General features: G+C 32.0%; 1 protein-coding gene across 3 annotated transcripts; it reads left to right on the forward strand.

Annotated features, from left to right (window-relative positions):
• Positions 1-328: 328 nt before the first annotated feature.
• LOC105321764 (N-lysine methyltransferase KMT5A-like) lies at positions 329-16804 on the forward strand. 3 transcript variants are annotated; one of them, XM_066080497.1, is made up of 9 exons: positions 329-617; positions 8929-8991; positions 10913-11009; positions 12092-12251; positions 13019-13220; positions 13476-13547; positions 14442-14513; positions 15005-15082; positions 16144-16804. In XM_066080497.1, exons 2-8 carry the CDS (start codon positions 8962-8964, stop codon positions 15026-15028), a joined length of 657 nt encoding a protein of 218 aa, XP_065936569.1. In that variant the 5' UTR covers positions 329-617; positions 8929-8961; the 3' UTR covers positions 15029-15082; positions 16144-16804. The 3 variants fall into 3 exon arrangements, with proteins under 3 accessions (XP_065936569.1, XP_065936568.1, XP_065936570.1); XM_066080496.1 differs by lacking the exon at positions 329-617 and adding an exon at positions 2707-2799; XM_066080498.1 differs by lacking the exon at positions 329-617 and adding an exon at positions 3694-3789.
• Positions 16805-17140: the final 336 nt, after the last annotated feature.

Below are 17140 nucleotides of genomic sequence, written 5' to 3' on the forward strand. Positions count from 1 at the left end.
TTGTTCAATTTTATGTAAGTATTGTACAAACTGAGGCGTGTTCAATAGAGCGAGCGCTCGCGAGGCCTCGCCAAAATTCCATATACCCGCAACACAAAATTTTTTGGCATGTGCTAGCTTTGGTGTACTCGCCTCAGGTGTGTGCCATAGCTTTTTGCATTGTCATGTCTATCAAACGAAAAGTTGAAAACACCATTTTCGTTTCTTATAAATAACTCTGATTCATTCTAGGATAATATATTATGTATCATCACTCTGATTATGTATCATGTGTGTGTGTGTGTGTGTGTGTGTGTGTGTGTGTGTGTGTGTGTGCGTTTGTATCATGCCGACACCTACGACATGTACTAGTTTACACACGTGCAACTTACTACATTTTCAAAACCTACGACACAAATCCGTGTAGTAAGTTTGCAGAACCCCGTAAATCGGGTTTTTCGACCATGATTTACCCAGAAAATACAAAATTATAAAAAGTGTGAGTTTCCGGTTTACACATGAATTTTGTTACACACGATATCGAGTCTAAATGGGGATGTTACACACTTTGCCCCCTTGCCACATTTGCGCATGCGCAAATTCAACTTCCTATGGAAATAATGGAAACGCAAAAGAAGGTACGATCACTTATTTCTTTCATGAAAAATTAATCTTTTGTTGATTTTTACACCAATTTTCTTTCGAATATATAATTTTAGATCATTTGTTTAAATGCGACATCTGATTTTTCGTTATTCTGCAGCTAAATTGAGGAAAATTTACATGTCTTTGTGTGTGTCACCTCATAAAGTTGTAGATGGTTAAGATGGTTTTCTTTTACGTTTAACTGCGTTTAATTTCGGTAGTAGTCAAACACATGTAGTGTGTGCTTTTTATTAATTTGTGTTTTAAATAATCATTTATTTCATTACAATTTCAGTATACCATTGAAATTTTTGATAAACTCTCAAAAAGTTAGAATTTCCTCTAGACTTTAACAAGTTGCATGTAGCACAATCGAGAATTATGTGCCTCCTGCATGTTCTTCTAAACATTTTAGGGGTTTTAATTATGAAAATGTGTTGTTATTAGTTCGGGTAATTAAAGAATAATGAAGAAAAAATTAACATTAACTTGGAACTTTTCAAATTTAGACTCTCTACAGTATATACTTTTTATCAAGAGGAGAAACATATGGATTTCCTTAAGGGGGTCAACAATTTTTCATAGGCCTTAACTGGGGAATCTTTTAATTATATTCTCTTTTGGAATTCACAACAAACAATTAATCATGAAGAAATAAACAATATGTTTCTTAACTTTCAAATTTACACCCAACACATTTTATCCAAAATAAAGAAATATTTTCTGTTCAACGGCTTTAATTGTGGAGTTTCTTAGTAAAGTTCTCTTCAATCAATCAAGAAAAATTAGCAAATTGTTGCTCTATATTAATCACATATTAATTCTTTCATTAAATTACACCCTCATGAGAAAACTCTAAGTTTCAATTTCATGCCCCCCAAAAAATCAGTACGGTAAATCACTTATAAAAACCCTTTAATTTCATGAGCTTAATTTTTGCACCATAATTTACTCTTCCTTGCATTAAAACAAAGAAATGATTATTAGAATAATTATTAGGAAAAATCCTATTATTATTTACATAAACACCCATGGGGAAACCCAAACTTTTCATTTTAACGTTAAAAAATCAGTAATGTTAAACCCTAATTTATCCTTAATGACATTAAAACAAAGTAATAATCAGTATTAGTTTAAGGGAAAGGCTCATTTACAAATTGCACCCCAAAGGAAAAACCGTGTTTTTCATTTTAATGTTAAAAACCAGTATTAAATTGAAAACCCCTCTTATCCTTTTTTTTGAAAATCCTATTATCATAAACTATGACCCATATGAGGAAACACATTATTTTCTTTTTATCGTTGAAAGATCTGACAGGTATAGTTAAACATTTAGGAAACCACATGCATCTTTCAGGACCAGAATGTACACCCTAATTCCCCCTAATGACATTATTACAAACAAATAATCAGCATTAGTTTGAGGAAAACCCTTTTATTAAGAAATTAAACCCCCATAAGGAAACCAATAATTTTTAATTTAATGTTTAAAATTTAATACATGCAGTAAATCACTTAGAAAACTCTCTAAATCTTTTTATTATTATTATTATTATCATTTGCACCCTTATTTATCTTTCATTACATTGATACAAAGAAATGGTTCTAATAAGTTTAAGGAAAGATCCTATATGTAGATATATATGAAGTTTGATCCCCATGAGGAAACTCATTTTTTTTTCATTTTAAAATTAAATAAATCATTATAAAAACAATACCCCCCCCCCAAATCTTTCGGGATCAATTTTTACACCATATTCATCCTCATAATTAATGACATCAATGCAAACTTGTAAAACAAAAACAAAAAACCTACAAGAGAGCTAAATAAATACTGAATCTTGTAAACACTCTCCAAAAGTAAAAAAAAATATTCTTTAACAAGGTAATTATTTAAACAATTTTACTCTGCTTCATTTTCAAATTCATTGAAGTTTACCTCTTCTTTTTTTTAAATTGAAGTTTATTGATTTGAGTGCCTGTAATACATATGAGAACAATTCTTTGTATTCGAGTTGACCTGTATACGAATTGGTCTGTGTACGACTTGACCTGACAGTGTTACGACGCGACATATCCGGTAAAAAAAATGTCACAAAACAAATCCCTCCATCCTGCATGCTTTATACGAATTACTACAGCCCCCCGAAAAGGAAAAGAAGCTACGTAAGAACTGTAAGTCGTTTGAATAATTAGTGACAATCTTGTAGGAGAAGTTGAACGTGTGAACAAGTGTAGAACCTCTCTGCGTTTCGTCAGCATGTGCATGTGTTTAACAGCTGCACTTGTAATGTAACGTGATCAAGTCCAGCACAATCTCCTAATTTAGCTACATAGCTTGGTTATAACACTTTTTTTTTTAAATTGACATTTTAAATAACATGTCTTTTTTTCTTGTATTATTTTCATAAAATTATTTTGCTAAATAAATGAGAATTGTTTGGAACATATTAGTATGATTTTGATCAACGAAATCGATGCAATGCAATGATAAACAATAATTATTACCGTCGATTGACTAGATAGAATGGTCTTTTCTTAAAATGACACATGTCCAACTAACCCGGTTAAATGATAGAATTTGTGCCCTTTACTGTAATTCTTAGTAGCAAATGAAAAAAGAAATATCTCGGTTGTATCTTGCCTATATTTTCATTTGATTGGTCTCAAATACCTACAATGTTGCTCATTTATAATCCCATTTTACCACATTAATGGTTTTGGCAATGAAATCACTGGTCGCCATGTTAATGATAATTCCGAGATATTTCGAGTGCAAAATGGCAGGCAAATTCAAACAGAGACACTTTGTGCCTCTGCTGGGGTTTGAACCAGGGTCCTCTGGCACGCCAGTCAAGCACTCTACCGAGCGAGATAAAGGGTTAACCCACTAGCCAAAGCTAGTAGGAATGCAATATACCTGACTCTACCACAGATATATTAACAAAATGCCTTTGTATGACCCATTATATTAATAATGAATATTTTGTGGACTTAATTACATATGCATTTTCAAAAAGGTTTGTAATATAAGTGCTGTGTTTTACCCCTGCAGATTGTTTTTAACAGACTTAAAGTCGATGCGAAGCAGATCCGCTTTGCAGCTGCTACATTGCAAGTATATGGGACGAATTCTTACTGTGACCTGAGCGTAGCCTGGTCACGGTAAGATTATTCTTTCTATAGAATGACCAGTACTGAATAGGGTATAGATTTGGCGGTGCTTTAAATGTTCCTGGGTGTTGTTTTGAAATCTTTTTTTTTTCTTTGGCTGATGTACGCTATATTATTGCTGATAGTAATGCAATATTGCTTTATTTAGAATTTTGTCCAAAAAATTATATTGGAAGCCATTTTACCATTTACGAATAAATCAATAAGTTCTGAATAGCGTAGCTGTTTCCATGGAAATCGAATGCAGATAAAAAGTTTTAGCCCTATTTAAACACCATCAATTGAACCTATTGAAAAAGAGGTTTGATGCATACCAACCAGCTATTGGCAATTCTTTTAACCTATACAGTTAATTTAATTTGCATGGATTTAACAAACAAGATCACTATAAAAATACTTTAGACTACATGTAGTTTCTAAATTCTAATATCTTGTCGGAGTACAGTTGCCCAGCCTCCATTTATCATTAGTGTGGTTCAATATGATTTATTTAAGACTTAGTAAGAAAATTTAATGAATTCCAGAAGTAATTGTTTTAATCTATTTCTTCATATAATCCTGAAACAGACAAAAACAAATTGAGTTTTTGGAATTTGTAAAATGGCAGCTTAATAAGATTTTTCATCCTTCTGCATTTTTTAAAATTTATATCCTGCATGCTTATATGGGTATGTAAGAATAATACCAAAACAACTTTTGATAGAAGAAATCTTGTTACATGTGAAAATATAAGGCGTCAACAGACTATTTTATGCACATAATATTAAACGTTGCAATGACCTGGCAAAGCAAAAGTTTAATATTGGTTGACTAATGTAAGACTGTAGTATTGAATACGTACATGTATATGACCGCAAAAAATGAAACTACTGCAAAATTTAAACAAGCATTATAAGTGTATTATATTAAAGGTAATGATTTTTTCTCCAACTTTTATTTCCATAACTATTTGCTATTCAACATATGAACTATTCGGAACTGGTCAACGACTTATGAATAAACTTAAAGATTTACTATAAATTACAAAAGAGGTAGCCGAAGGGGACATTTACTTTTAAGTTGAAGTTTCTGACTAGCTTAATAATAATTCGGATGCTAAAAAGTTAAAGTCAAGTGAAGAAAAAGAGTAAAAATAGATATCAAAAACAGTTTCTGTGGTTAAGGAATAAGGTGCACCGTCCAGTCTTTAATCTATCTTTCTATAGACTATCAGATGATGAATCAAATTGCCTTAAAAATAAGCCCCTTTCTGAGTTTCACATCACTTTATAGCAAGATACAGAAATGCTTATTGGGGGCAGTCTGCAGAAATCCAACCCAGAATATTGGTAACAAAAAACACTAAATTCCTCTCTGACACAAACAAATAAAACTATTTCAGGGGGAGGGGATTGTAGCAGCTCATCTCATGACTTGAGGGTTGTACATTTAAAGGAAAAATTCAAATTCTAGAGGGGGTGGTATATCTGGATGGAACAATGCATATAAAAAATGGCAGGTGAATAAACAATGATGTTTTGCAAATAGAGCACATGTTGAAACATTAGATTGAAGTCATCATGGTAATACATGTAATTCATGAATTGTTCATGTCTAGTTGTCTATTTCTTGAACACCCAGCTAGCTACATGTACATCATTTTGACTATGTCTGTGGTTATCTGAATCTAAGATCAAGCAAGAGGAGATTTGATATTAGTGTTGACCCAAATTGTTGTTTTAAAAATTACAAGAGCCTTTTTTATTTATATTACAGAGATAAAACAAATATATACATGTATGGAGAACTCTCTCGGTAGTGTGCGCATGATGTATGAGTTGTCCAATTGTATGGTCTAATTTCAATTTGGTTTGGACTGACAATTTATGAATATGAGCATTTTTACTTTCTAATTTTCTGTCTAAAATGTTAATCAATTAAACCTTAAAATGAGTTGTTTAATCTGCGCAATTCTCATCTGGTTTAAGGTTGAGGCTGACTTTAGTTTGCATGGTTCATGTTTTTGTGCATTCTGATAGAGTAAAATACAGTGTATTTCAACCTTTTATGATTTTTATATAGATATAGACATTTATTAAATTGAACACTATAAACACATGATAAACAATTTTTTTTCCACAATTTTTCTGTGGTTTGGTAGGTGAGCATTGCCATTGATCTTGCTTTATATGTCGACATTATGATAAAATGAAGCTTTGAAGGAGTATATAGGAAAAAAGAAAAAGTAAAAATCGTAACCCTTTGAAATTGTATACACTAAATGATGGTATCTCCAGGATTATTTTGCTTCATTTTGAATGAATCCATCATAGCAATTAATCTACATTTGTAATACATGTACCCAAAATACATGTATATAGCAAAATTTATCAACTGTTCATATTTTGAGATGACCCTCACTTAAACTAGATGGTTGAATTTAGTATTTTTCACATATAAGGTTCAAAATGATATTGCTAATCGTGATATCACAATTCAAAGAAAATCTCTATTGTAGTATTTTTTAAATCTGCTACGAAATGCGGAAAATGAAAATTCTCTAAATATTCCTATAGAAAAATATACCTGTATTTTGAGATTGCCCCCAAAAAGAACCAGATGGTTGCTTTTTCTTTTTTTTAAAACTAGAGCTGATGTAAATTACATATGGTTAAAAATAAAGAGGTTTTCTAATGGGTTTTTTTTATGCACCCCCCCCCCTTCCCCAATAGACCAGCTTAAATTATACTTGAGTTCAGGAAATCAGGGACATATACATGTACGTACACTCAGGTGCCAAAAGTAGGTCAATTTATTTTTTCTTTTCACCATATATTAATTGAAATTTTTTTTTTTTTAGAATTGTTAAAATGAAACCCTTTGACCATGTACATTGAAAAGACTTGGATTGATACATTAAGAATTTTTCTAGCTCTTTTTGCATCTTATTTGAATATTTTTCCAACCTTCTATTACTGAAATTTAATATAAACAGTTCAAAGTAAGATTTTTCGGCTCATACATTGCAAAAAATATATAGTAGAGCTCTTAAAAACTATCTCAGTGTTGTGTTTGAAATATTCAAATTTTACAAATGAGTTGTCAAAAACTAATGTACGACAACAAGTGGAAATTGAATCTACTATGCTGGAAATCAATATCAACTTCTTCAAAATCTGACCAATAATCTGACCTGAAAACCTTTTAAAAAAAAGTCTTGTTTTCGATGAAATATATAGAGAAAAACAAAAAATTGACATACTTTTGGCGCATTAGTGGACAATCATGTAATAATGCCTGATATTCATGGTCTGTGTGTTGCCTCTTTACCAATCTTGTGCAGTAAGTTTCAATTGAATAACATATACATTATTTTATACACGTGAATCAACCCACCTTGTGTAATGAGTTTTCTTGCAACCAACATTTACCATGGTTGGTTGCATTGCCAACAATTTTATGTATTTCATATGCACATGTAGTGTCAATTTTCTTGCCAATATAATATATATTTCCTAGACACATATAGCAAGTTTCCCAATTACACCAGTATTAATTCACCTCACAGATGTAGTGAGTTTCATTGCCAATTAATGTACATTCCTACACACATGAAGTGAGTTTCTTGTCCATATTCATTTAAATTACCACACACATGTATGGAGTTTCCTTGTCCATATTCATTTAAATTACCACACACATGTAGTGAGTTTCCTTGTCTATATTCATTTAATAAATTACCACACACATGAAGTGAGTTTCCTTGTCCATATTCATTTAAATTACCACACACATGTAGTGAGTTTCATTGCCAATATACAGGTAACTCTCAATGGCTCGAACTTTGATTGGATCAAAGTTCTTGATCGCTGGAAGTGAGTCTAGGGTCCCGATTTTTTCCCCTATATAACTAAGCAAATTTACTATTGATTTCTCAAACTCTTGATCTCTCGAAAACCCTAGCTTGATCTCTCTAAGTCAAACTGCAGTCCCGTTCATAATCTATAGTTTCTTACTCTCGATACCTCAAAGTCTCCGTGTATCTCTATACCTAAATAACACCTTAGACGCGGGACTTGTGTCACGAGTTGTTTGTTCAGGCGGCACTTGTCCTGCAAGGTGATAATTGTTTGATGACTGACTATACCAATACCTAATCTATAATTATCACAACCGTTTTACAATAATTTGGAGACGCAATGAAAATGAGAAATTAATTGAGATGAAACGATAATATTGAGCCATGGTCAAATTTTAGAATTATAAAACTGTTAAAAGTATGCTTATCAGCATCATTGTCATTGTAATGATTATATTGCTGAACAAGTTCTTACAGCTGGTGAAGGACCCTTACGGTGGGAACAATGGGTGATACTTAGTTATCACATTTATGACATGTTAATCGTCTCGCACTCCAGTAGTACTGAGCAATTTGGTCTTAATATGATGCATAAAATAAATAATTATATTATGAATTTATTCAATAGTTGTTTGAATTTAGTTTTAAAAACATCCAGTTCTGTATATTTTACTGAAAAGAAAACGTTGTTTAAGCATGAGTGTAAGGTTAGCACTAATTAAATGGCTTAATCATAACATCCGGTAAGACTAATTTTAAAACCCATTGGTCAACCCAGAAAATTCCGAACTCTTGAAAACTCGAACTCTTGAAACTTCAAAGTTTTTCCTTGGACCCATGGATATCCAGCTATCGAGAGTTACCTGTACAATCCTACACACATGTAGTGAGTCTCCTTCTCCATATTCATTTAAATTACCACACACATGTAGTGAGTTTCATTGCAAATATACCTTTCCACACACATGTAGTGAGTCTCCTTGTCCATATTCATTTTAATTACCACACACATGTAGTGAGTTTCCTTGTCCATATACATTTCCACACACATCATGTAGTACATGTATAGTGATTTTCACTGATTCAGAATTGGATTTCATGTGATAAATCAATAGTCATCATGAGGTGATAATGATAATAATAATTAAGGTGAAAAGTTGATAATTATCCACCTTGAATACATTTAGTATAATATCTCATAATTCACATTAATGAAGTATGGCATCTCATATAACACACATTTTAATTTGTATTGGCATTCATGTACAACTTCTTTTTCTTCTTTTTTCTAGCTTATGTAAGTTATAAAGCAGTCAACTAAAAAGATGGCAGCTTATTCAAGGGGGAAAATTGCAGTAAGTGAAATTTTTAACATTGTACATACAGTGGAACTTTTAAGGTATATTTCAAACAACAGTACATGTGTATTGAATACCATTGATATTTTAAAGTTATTTGGGTGTGCATATCTCTCATTCTTTAAGTAAACATTTTACCGGTGATATCTCAAATTCTCATATTTAGATGTTTATTCTTGTTTTTGCTTAGTGTGACATATTGAAGTTTTCTATAATTGTCATACAGTCACAATATATGCTCAAATTGTTTTATCAGCAATTTGAACAAAATCAGTTGCTCGGTCTGTTTTGTTTGTAAGTGAAATTATCACAACAGAAAAGTGAATTAATCAATGGTTTTATCAAATTTATGATAATAAAAAAAACAATGCGACAGTATTAAGTATTACAGTCCCTTAAACCATCTACTTTCCCATTTTTTCGTGCATTCACCATGCGCTCACCATGCATTCACCGTGCATTCACCGTGCGCTCACCGTGCAGTCACAGTGCGTTAACTTGCACTCTTCACTCCGCTCCTTTTGTGCACACCGTTCAGAAAGTGCTCATTGTGCGTTCACCTTTGTTCACTTATCGTTCACCGTTCACTTATCGTTCGAATTCAGTCCGTTTTCATTCATTTTCATTCGGAACTTCAAAAATGAAAGAATCGATCTCAGCAAAATGAGGAAAAAAACCTTGCGTTAAGGTGAAAGGAAACTAATATTATACATAAAGCATCATTTTAATTAAAATTTAATCCGTGGAATTTAAAGTACACATTCTTGAGCAGGTCTGTTTTTTGCTGTTGTTGTTTTTTATCACTCTCCTAAACAGGCATTTTTTTTGTCGATCCGAAAATGGCTTAAGTATGCAGTTACTGTGAAAATTTTATGTTACACAATACAGCGATAAATTGATACACAAATAGTATTTAATGATTCATTTTAAGATAGTCAGTCCAGTCATTTAAAAACAGAAGAATTCAATCAACTAACGATTCGACACATATATATATATATAAATATAAGAAACAGACATTGTATTTGTGTATTTTTCACGATTCAAATAATAATTACTTCGATTCCAAATCACAAACATATCCATGTTCGACAATAAACTGTCTTACTGAACAGATCAACTTAAGATAGTAAACATAATTGCGTGTTAATTTATAGATTAACAATGGTTTTATGTATTAATTAGACATTTTTATCATTACATTACTCGATTATCTGTTGATAAAATTAATATTATGGTCTTAAATTTGGTTTTATTTAACTGTTATTCCTAAACATGCATAAATGGTATGGTATAACTTTAAAGATAATACAGGATAGATATTATTTGCAGGACAGTCGATAGGATAGGACTGTTTTGTCAACTTTCAAGATAGCAGCACTGTACGTGTAGTTTATTAGCATGTTTTTCCTGATTTCCGTCAAAATACAATGTAAGGATAACCATCGAGACACTCCGAATAAATCGTTCATCTTGCGTTCACATATCGTTCACCGTTCATCGTTCAGCGCTTCATGTGCACTCTGCCTTCGCTCATCGTTCACCTTTCATTAGCGTTCACCAGATTCCGTTCAGCGTGTGCTTACATAGAATGTTTCAGGGACTGTTTGTGTAAAATTAGCATTCTAATTTATGTTTGTAATATATCTTTTTTATGTATGCACGGTGTCAGGGCTCTACATTAACTTTTTTTCCTTCTTGTCCATTCGGACAAGTGATTATGACCGTGTGCATTATATAAGTAATATTAATAAAGTTTTTATTTTGATCTTGAAATAGCTGAAAAGGAGTTTGCAAACCAAAATGGAAGGCCTTAAGATAATTTGATTTTAAAATCAATGTGATATAGTTTAAAAGACAAATTTTGCATATTTTGAAATAAAACTTTTTTCTAATGAGTAATTTATTTATGTGCTAGAAACAACGAATAAGCCCTAAAAGAGAGGCAGAATTTATGTGTCGTTCTGGACTGGACTGTGATGCATTAAAAGTTGAATTGATCAACAGAAGAATTGGTGAGTTGATACACATCTATTACTACTATACATTAAAATAAAAGACTCGAATTTTTGGGCTTTAATATCGAGAAATCAGAAGAGAACTGTCTTTTGTTCTTTATTTTTTAAACATCATTGGTATTTGAAGATTACCAGTTTGTTTTTATTTTTTCTCAATCAAGCTTCGCTTATTAATAATCAACGAAAATTCCTTATGAAAATCCGGAATCATCTGGATTTTTTTTATTCTACAATCTTGCGCATGTGCATTCCATTCACGCTAAATCACGGGAGGCTCTTTAGTTTATGTTTCCACAATATCACACTTGCATGGATAAACTCAGAAACGATAATACACAGATGTTTAAATTTTCATTGAAAATTTGCTATATCCTGAGAGTTTGAATGTCAACATGTTGTGTAAATTCGAAGTGAGTAAAAAACATTGGTAAAAAAGTGTTGAATTCTTCATTAATATGAATTAAATTTTTAGAAGAAAGGTATTTACAGCCTCAAAATGGTTTGTTATGAATAATTTGACTGTTATAATCACAATGCAGCTTCAATAATTTTCTCCAAAACCGTTTCGAAGCGATTATGCAATTTTTTGCTACATTACGGGTATATGAGAGGCATTTCAACTGTGGTGAAGGCCTGTCCCGAGACACAGTTAGATTATTCTAACTAAGCAGAGTGTAGTGAAATTAATAGCATTATTGTAGGCTTAAAGCTTGGATATGTAAATATGGTGTGTCGATGTATCTATTTCGTGAATGTCCGATATCATATGCAATATGTCAAACCGTGCATGCACGGGTCAGAGTCTAGTGTAATAGAAAATAGTATCATTTCTTTATTTTTATGTACCAATCTACTCAGTTTCACACATTTGTTTCCCTTGATTATGCAGATCCTTAAATGAAAAATGTCATTAGTTTCTGGAACAATTTTAGCCCCTTGCATTTGATAATCACAATTATACAAATAATTCCATAATAAAAGGCATTTATAAATAAATTAGGTTTTGTACATGATTTGTGAACACACTGTACAATCATGTAATGCAAAATATTCACCAATATTTTTTTTCTTATTTTAAGGATATGGGGTTTTTGCAACTCAAAATTTTCCAAAAGGAAGCTTTTTGGTAGAATATGTTGGAGAGAGAATTGTGCCCAAGGAAGCAGAAGAAAGAGAAAAGAAGCGCAAAATAAAACATACTAGTTATATGTTTTACTTTAAGTGGAATGGTCTGAAGTGGTAAGCAAATATAATATATTTATTGTGATTGTTGAGAGAGAGAGAGAGAGAGAGAGAGAGAGAGAGAGAGAGAGAGAGAGAGAGAGAGAGAGAGAGAGATACAATTGTTTTATTTACCTATTTTAGATTTTTTGTAATACAACTTTTTCTGGTTCTTATGAGAATGTGAAATTGATATCCATATACAGTTTACTAGATGCTGGGAATTGTACAATTTAGGTCAGATTTTGATGACAGAAAATTAATTAGAATTTTAAAAAAAAAAAATTGTGTTTGAATATTCTCACCACCCTGGCAATTTGTTTTTAGAAATTGCAGGTTATGAGTTCTGAGAATTGGCAAAAAACCATTGTTACGTACATTTCAACTAAATATGGAGATGAAAATGATATCCTGTTTAACTATTTGCACTTTATAAAGGAAAGTAAAGTGAGCATGAGATAAAAAGTTTTATACAATGATTAGGTATTTTCTATTACCATGATTACACTATAATTCAGTGAATAAATCATTCTGACATCTTTGCTTGATGACTAAAATAACACTATGCATACGTAACAGGATTGGAAATATAATGACGGCCAAACAGAGATTTGAACCAGGGCATCCAGAATCACTAGATATGTACTCTACCAACTGAGCTATATATAACCACGATGATCAAACCAGTCCCACTTTCACACATATATGTGTAAATTCATTTTCATTATTTTTAATACCGGGTGCAACCCTGCAAAAATCTATAAAATTGCTTTTTTTGTTTGTAGCATTGATGCAACTAACACTGAAAGAAAGGGGAAGTATATAAAGGACGAGGAAGTCGGAAGTCCGTTGAATAACTGTGTTATGCGCCTTTTGGTTACCGAGAATTATCCAAGGCTCTGCCTCTTTGCAAATAGAGATATTAAAGCTGGAGAAGAGTTAAGATACATGTATGATTATGGGGAAGCCAACCTACCTTGGCGACAAGTATGTGACAATTTTAATAATTGTTGATGTGTTAATGTGATTTAAATGTCAAAAGGATTTCAAAAAAAAAATGCACATGGTTTAACATTTCATATTGTTTTTTACAACAAGAATTAGTATAATCAGTGAATCAATTAATTTTTAACCTGTATAATATAGAGTTTACTGCGCGAGAGTACATGTAGTTCAGAACTGCACAGTAATAAATACTATATAATTTAATAATAAATTGTTACAACTATTGTTCTCTTTAAGATTCACCTGATGATAATCCATTTGATGATAACCCATTTGATGTCAACCAGGACAGTGAGGAGAACAATGAAGGTTACTTTTACTTAATGTTTCTAGTGTTCATTTTGATTTGATACATGAACATGTATTAAAATGTATTTAATATTTATGTGTAACATATGTCATAACAAATACTGGTACACATTTCCTGCACATATGGTGAATTTCCTTTCCATTTTGAATGCATTTCCCACACATATGAGTGAATTTCTTCGCCAGTGTACATTTACTACACATGTAGTGAGTTTCATTGTCCATATTCATTTAAATTACCACACACATGTAGTGAGTTTCCTTGTCCATATTCATTTAAATTACCACACACATGTAGTGAGTTTCCTTGTCCATATTCATTTAAATTACCACACACATGTAGTGAGTTTCCTTGCCAATATACATTTCCACACACATGTAGTAAATTTCCTTGTCCATATTCATTTAAATTAACTTTTTCAGTGTTTTTGCTTGTGATAACATATGATAACACAGTTGATTTTGTACTATACAGTCCATTAAATTCAAATAACGTATGATTTGGGCGCAAGCAGGGTTTGCTTATTTATATTCAAATATTTAATTGTACAACTGCTGGAAATTTTCAAATCCATCATTAAGCCCTCGAGCTTCATTGGATTTGATCATGCCCCGACCAAAATTATCACCCCATAATACATGTACTGAAAGAATGATTCCTTATTCCTTAATAACTACCACACACATGTAGTGAGTTTCCTTGCCAATATACATTATCTTCACACACGTAGTGAGTTTTCTTTTCAATATACATTAATCATGCACATTTAAAAAGCAGACTTTGATGAAATTGATTTGCTGACAAAGGTGTGTTTATAAATCATGTTTTTATTTTCTGTCTATTCCCCAAGAATTTTCAAGGCTGTTTATTGATGTGTCTTTTCTTCAATATAGAAACTATTGATACTGAAACAGAGAGTGAAAAAGAAGTTGATGATGATTCCAACACTGCATCCCCTATGGAAGGTACTTTTCATTCAGTTGATTAGATCCAGATCTTTTTTAATATTCCAGAGTTAGGTAGCCTATTAAAGTAGAAGGTATTGCAACAAATGTTTCAAATATAAGTAGGGTGTGCACTGTTCAACCTGCCAACTGTGCAATCCGGTACACTGGACATTCTGACCTCATACTTGTATTTTATTCCCAATTTTTTTTTATAGTGTATCTAGGATAAAACACTACACTGTAAGTTTCATAACCTGAGGTTTTATTTGGTCAAAGTACTTTAAGTAATTCAACACATTACATAATGTACATGCACAGTAATTACTTGTTGGCTAGGTTACCGGTACAAAGATGTCCTGTAAGGTTAAAAGTTATGGTCGTTTTAGAGCATAGTTAACTACATTTTCTAGTTAATAGTAAATAGTGTATACTGTGTAATTTCATACCTTTTGTGCTACTTGAGGTGAATTTTTATCGAGATGTAATTAACATTGTATATTGTATTGCAGTTCCATGTAAAAGTAAAAAGCTAAGCACAGAGAGATCATCATGCCCACCCCATGCAAAACCTGAGGCTCAAGGACAAGGTATTATCTTTGATTATATAAATTTAAAACTTTTTATGGACACCACCTGCCAGTTGCCATTAGTGATAGTAACTTAATTGCATATAAATTAGGTATTGTAGATTCAAGTTTGTTCAAATTATGGTCCCTGGGGGTAGGGTGGGGCTACAATGGGGGATAAATTATATATAGAGAAAATCTTTAAAAATCTTTTTCTCAAAACTATTAGGCCAGAAAAGCTCAAATTAAAATGGAAGCATCCTCAGGTAGTGTAGATCCAAGTTTGTTCAAATCATAGTCCCTGGGTGTAGGGTGGGGCCACAATTGGAAGATCAAGTTTTACATAGGAATATATAGAGAAAATCTTTAAAAATCTTCTTTTTTAAGACTATTAAAAGAATTTGGCCAGAAAGGCTTAAACTTGTGTAGAGGCATCCTTGGGTAACTATGTAAATTCAAGTTTGCGAAATCACAGTCCCTAGTGGTAGGGCGGGGCCGTGATGGCGGTTTGGATTTTTACATAGGAATATATAGAGAAAATCTTTAAAAATATTCTGGGAAAGTTTTCGGTCCTAAACTCAGTACTTAGTGTGAAAGCACGGGTTATGCAGATTTAAGTCTGATGAAACCCTGATTCCATAACGAAAAGTGGTGCCACAAAATGGGGGGGGGGGGGGGGGGGCTATTTAGGAATAAAGAAAAACTTCTTACAAGTACAACAACAAAAGGGGCTTGGTATTTACCAAAAATAAAGAGGTGGATAAAAATTGGCAGATTTTCAAGTTTTTACTGTACTTAGTTGTCAAGATATTTTGATACTGTTAAGCTAATTTGATCAGAATTAAGGCAATTGTTGCTCAGGTGAGCGATGTGGCCCCTGGGCCTCTTGTTTAAATTCTTGGATACAATGAATGAATGAATATCTTTTTACTATATTTCATACAGTTTTAACATTCAAAGGAAGGATACCAATTTTTGAATAAAGACTATACATTTGGGCTGAAGAACAAATAACCTTAATGACAAAAATATGATAAAGATACAGCAATTTTAAAATAATAAAATCTTATTTTTTTTCACAGCCAGTGTTCAACGTCACACATGGACTGCTGTAGAAAGGCATCCTTGGAGCGACAGTTTAATAACTTTATCAAACTAGGGAAAACTCCTGGTCAGCTTGACTGTTTAAACGCCATTAGGAAGGAAAAGGCATTATCAGGCTTCACTTGGCGCAATGTGAAGTTTGCTGTCAAAAACATAATACCTCTCGTCTGAGAAGTTGCAGAAAATGAAATTCCAGGTGGTCGCAACGTTAAATTTCTATGTTTTATAATTATGTTACCGTAATGAAGTTCCAATGCATACTGTTTGTGCTGTATTATCAATTTGTTAATAACATTATGCCAGTATCTAAATTTAATACAGGGTGCATGCATTTGTGACAAATGCTTATTGGCTTATACAAATGTACATTTATTTTTTTGTCTGTTATTCTACTTCCTATTCCATGAAACATTTTGAAATGGCAGAAATGGGTAGACATTATTTGATATTTTAATTGATAAAATATGATCAGAAATGTAAAGAAGGGCACGCATCATGCATGATAATGTCAATAATTGATTGAAATTATTTGAATTCATAAACAAAATTCCATATATCATGAATTACTATGAAATTATGTACTTTCAAATTTTAGCTTAAAGTTGTTTGATCCTAAAATAAAATGAATTATAATTAAGATTCTGCAGTTGATTTATGTTTTGTTTGAAGAAGTGTTCAAAGTCCACAGGTCTAGATTTTACAAAGCAAGTGGCAAATAGGAATTTATTTGATTTAAACAGTATATGTTTTTAAAGAAATGAAACACACATGAAGACTTTTCAATTCAATTAGATTTTCTTATAAATTCAGTCTTGATAGGGTGCGTAAAAATTAGCAAGAAATCCTAATTATTTAAGTCATACAGTGATAGTGTAAAGTGTCTTTTATAGGCAAAACAGTTAATAAAAGCATACAAGTTGCAATGGTACTAGACTGTGCATGTCCTTTGACAAGAAATATTACTGTCTCGTATAT

Source organism: Magallana gigas, chromosome 3, assembly GCF_963853765.1.
Source record: "Magallana gigas chromosome 3, xbMagGiga1.1, whole genome shotgun sequence".
NCBI classification, from domain to species: domain Eukaryota; kingdom Metazoa; phylum Mollusca; class Bivalvia; order Ostreida; family Ostreidae; genus Magallana; species Magallana gigas.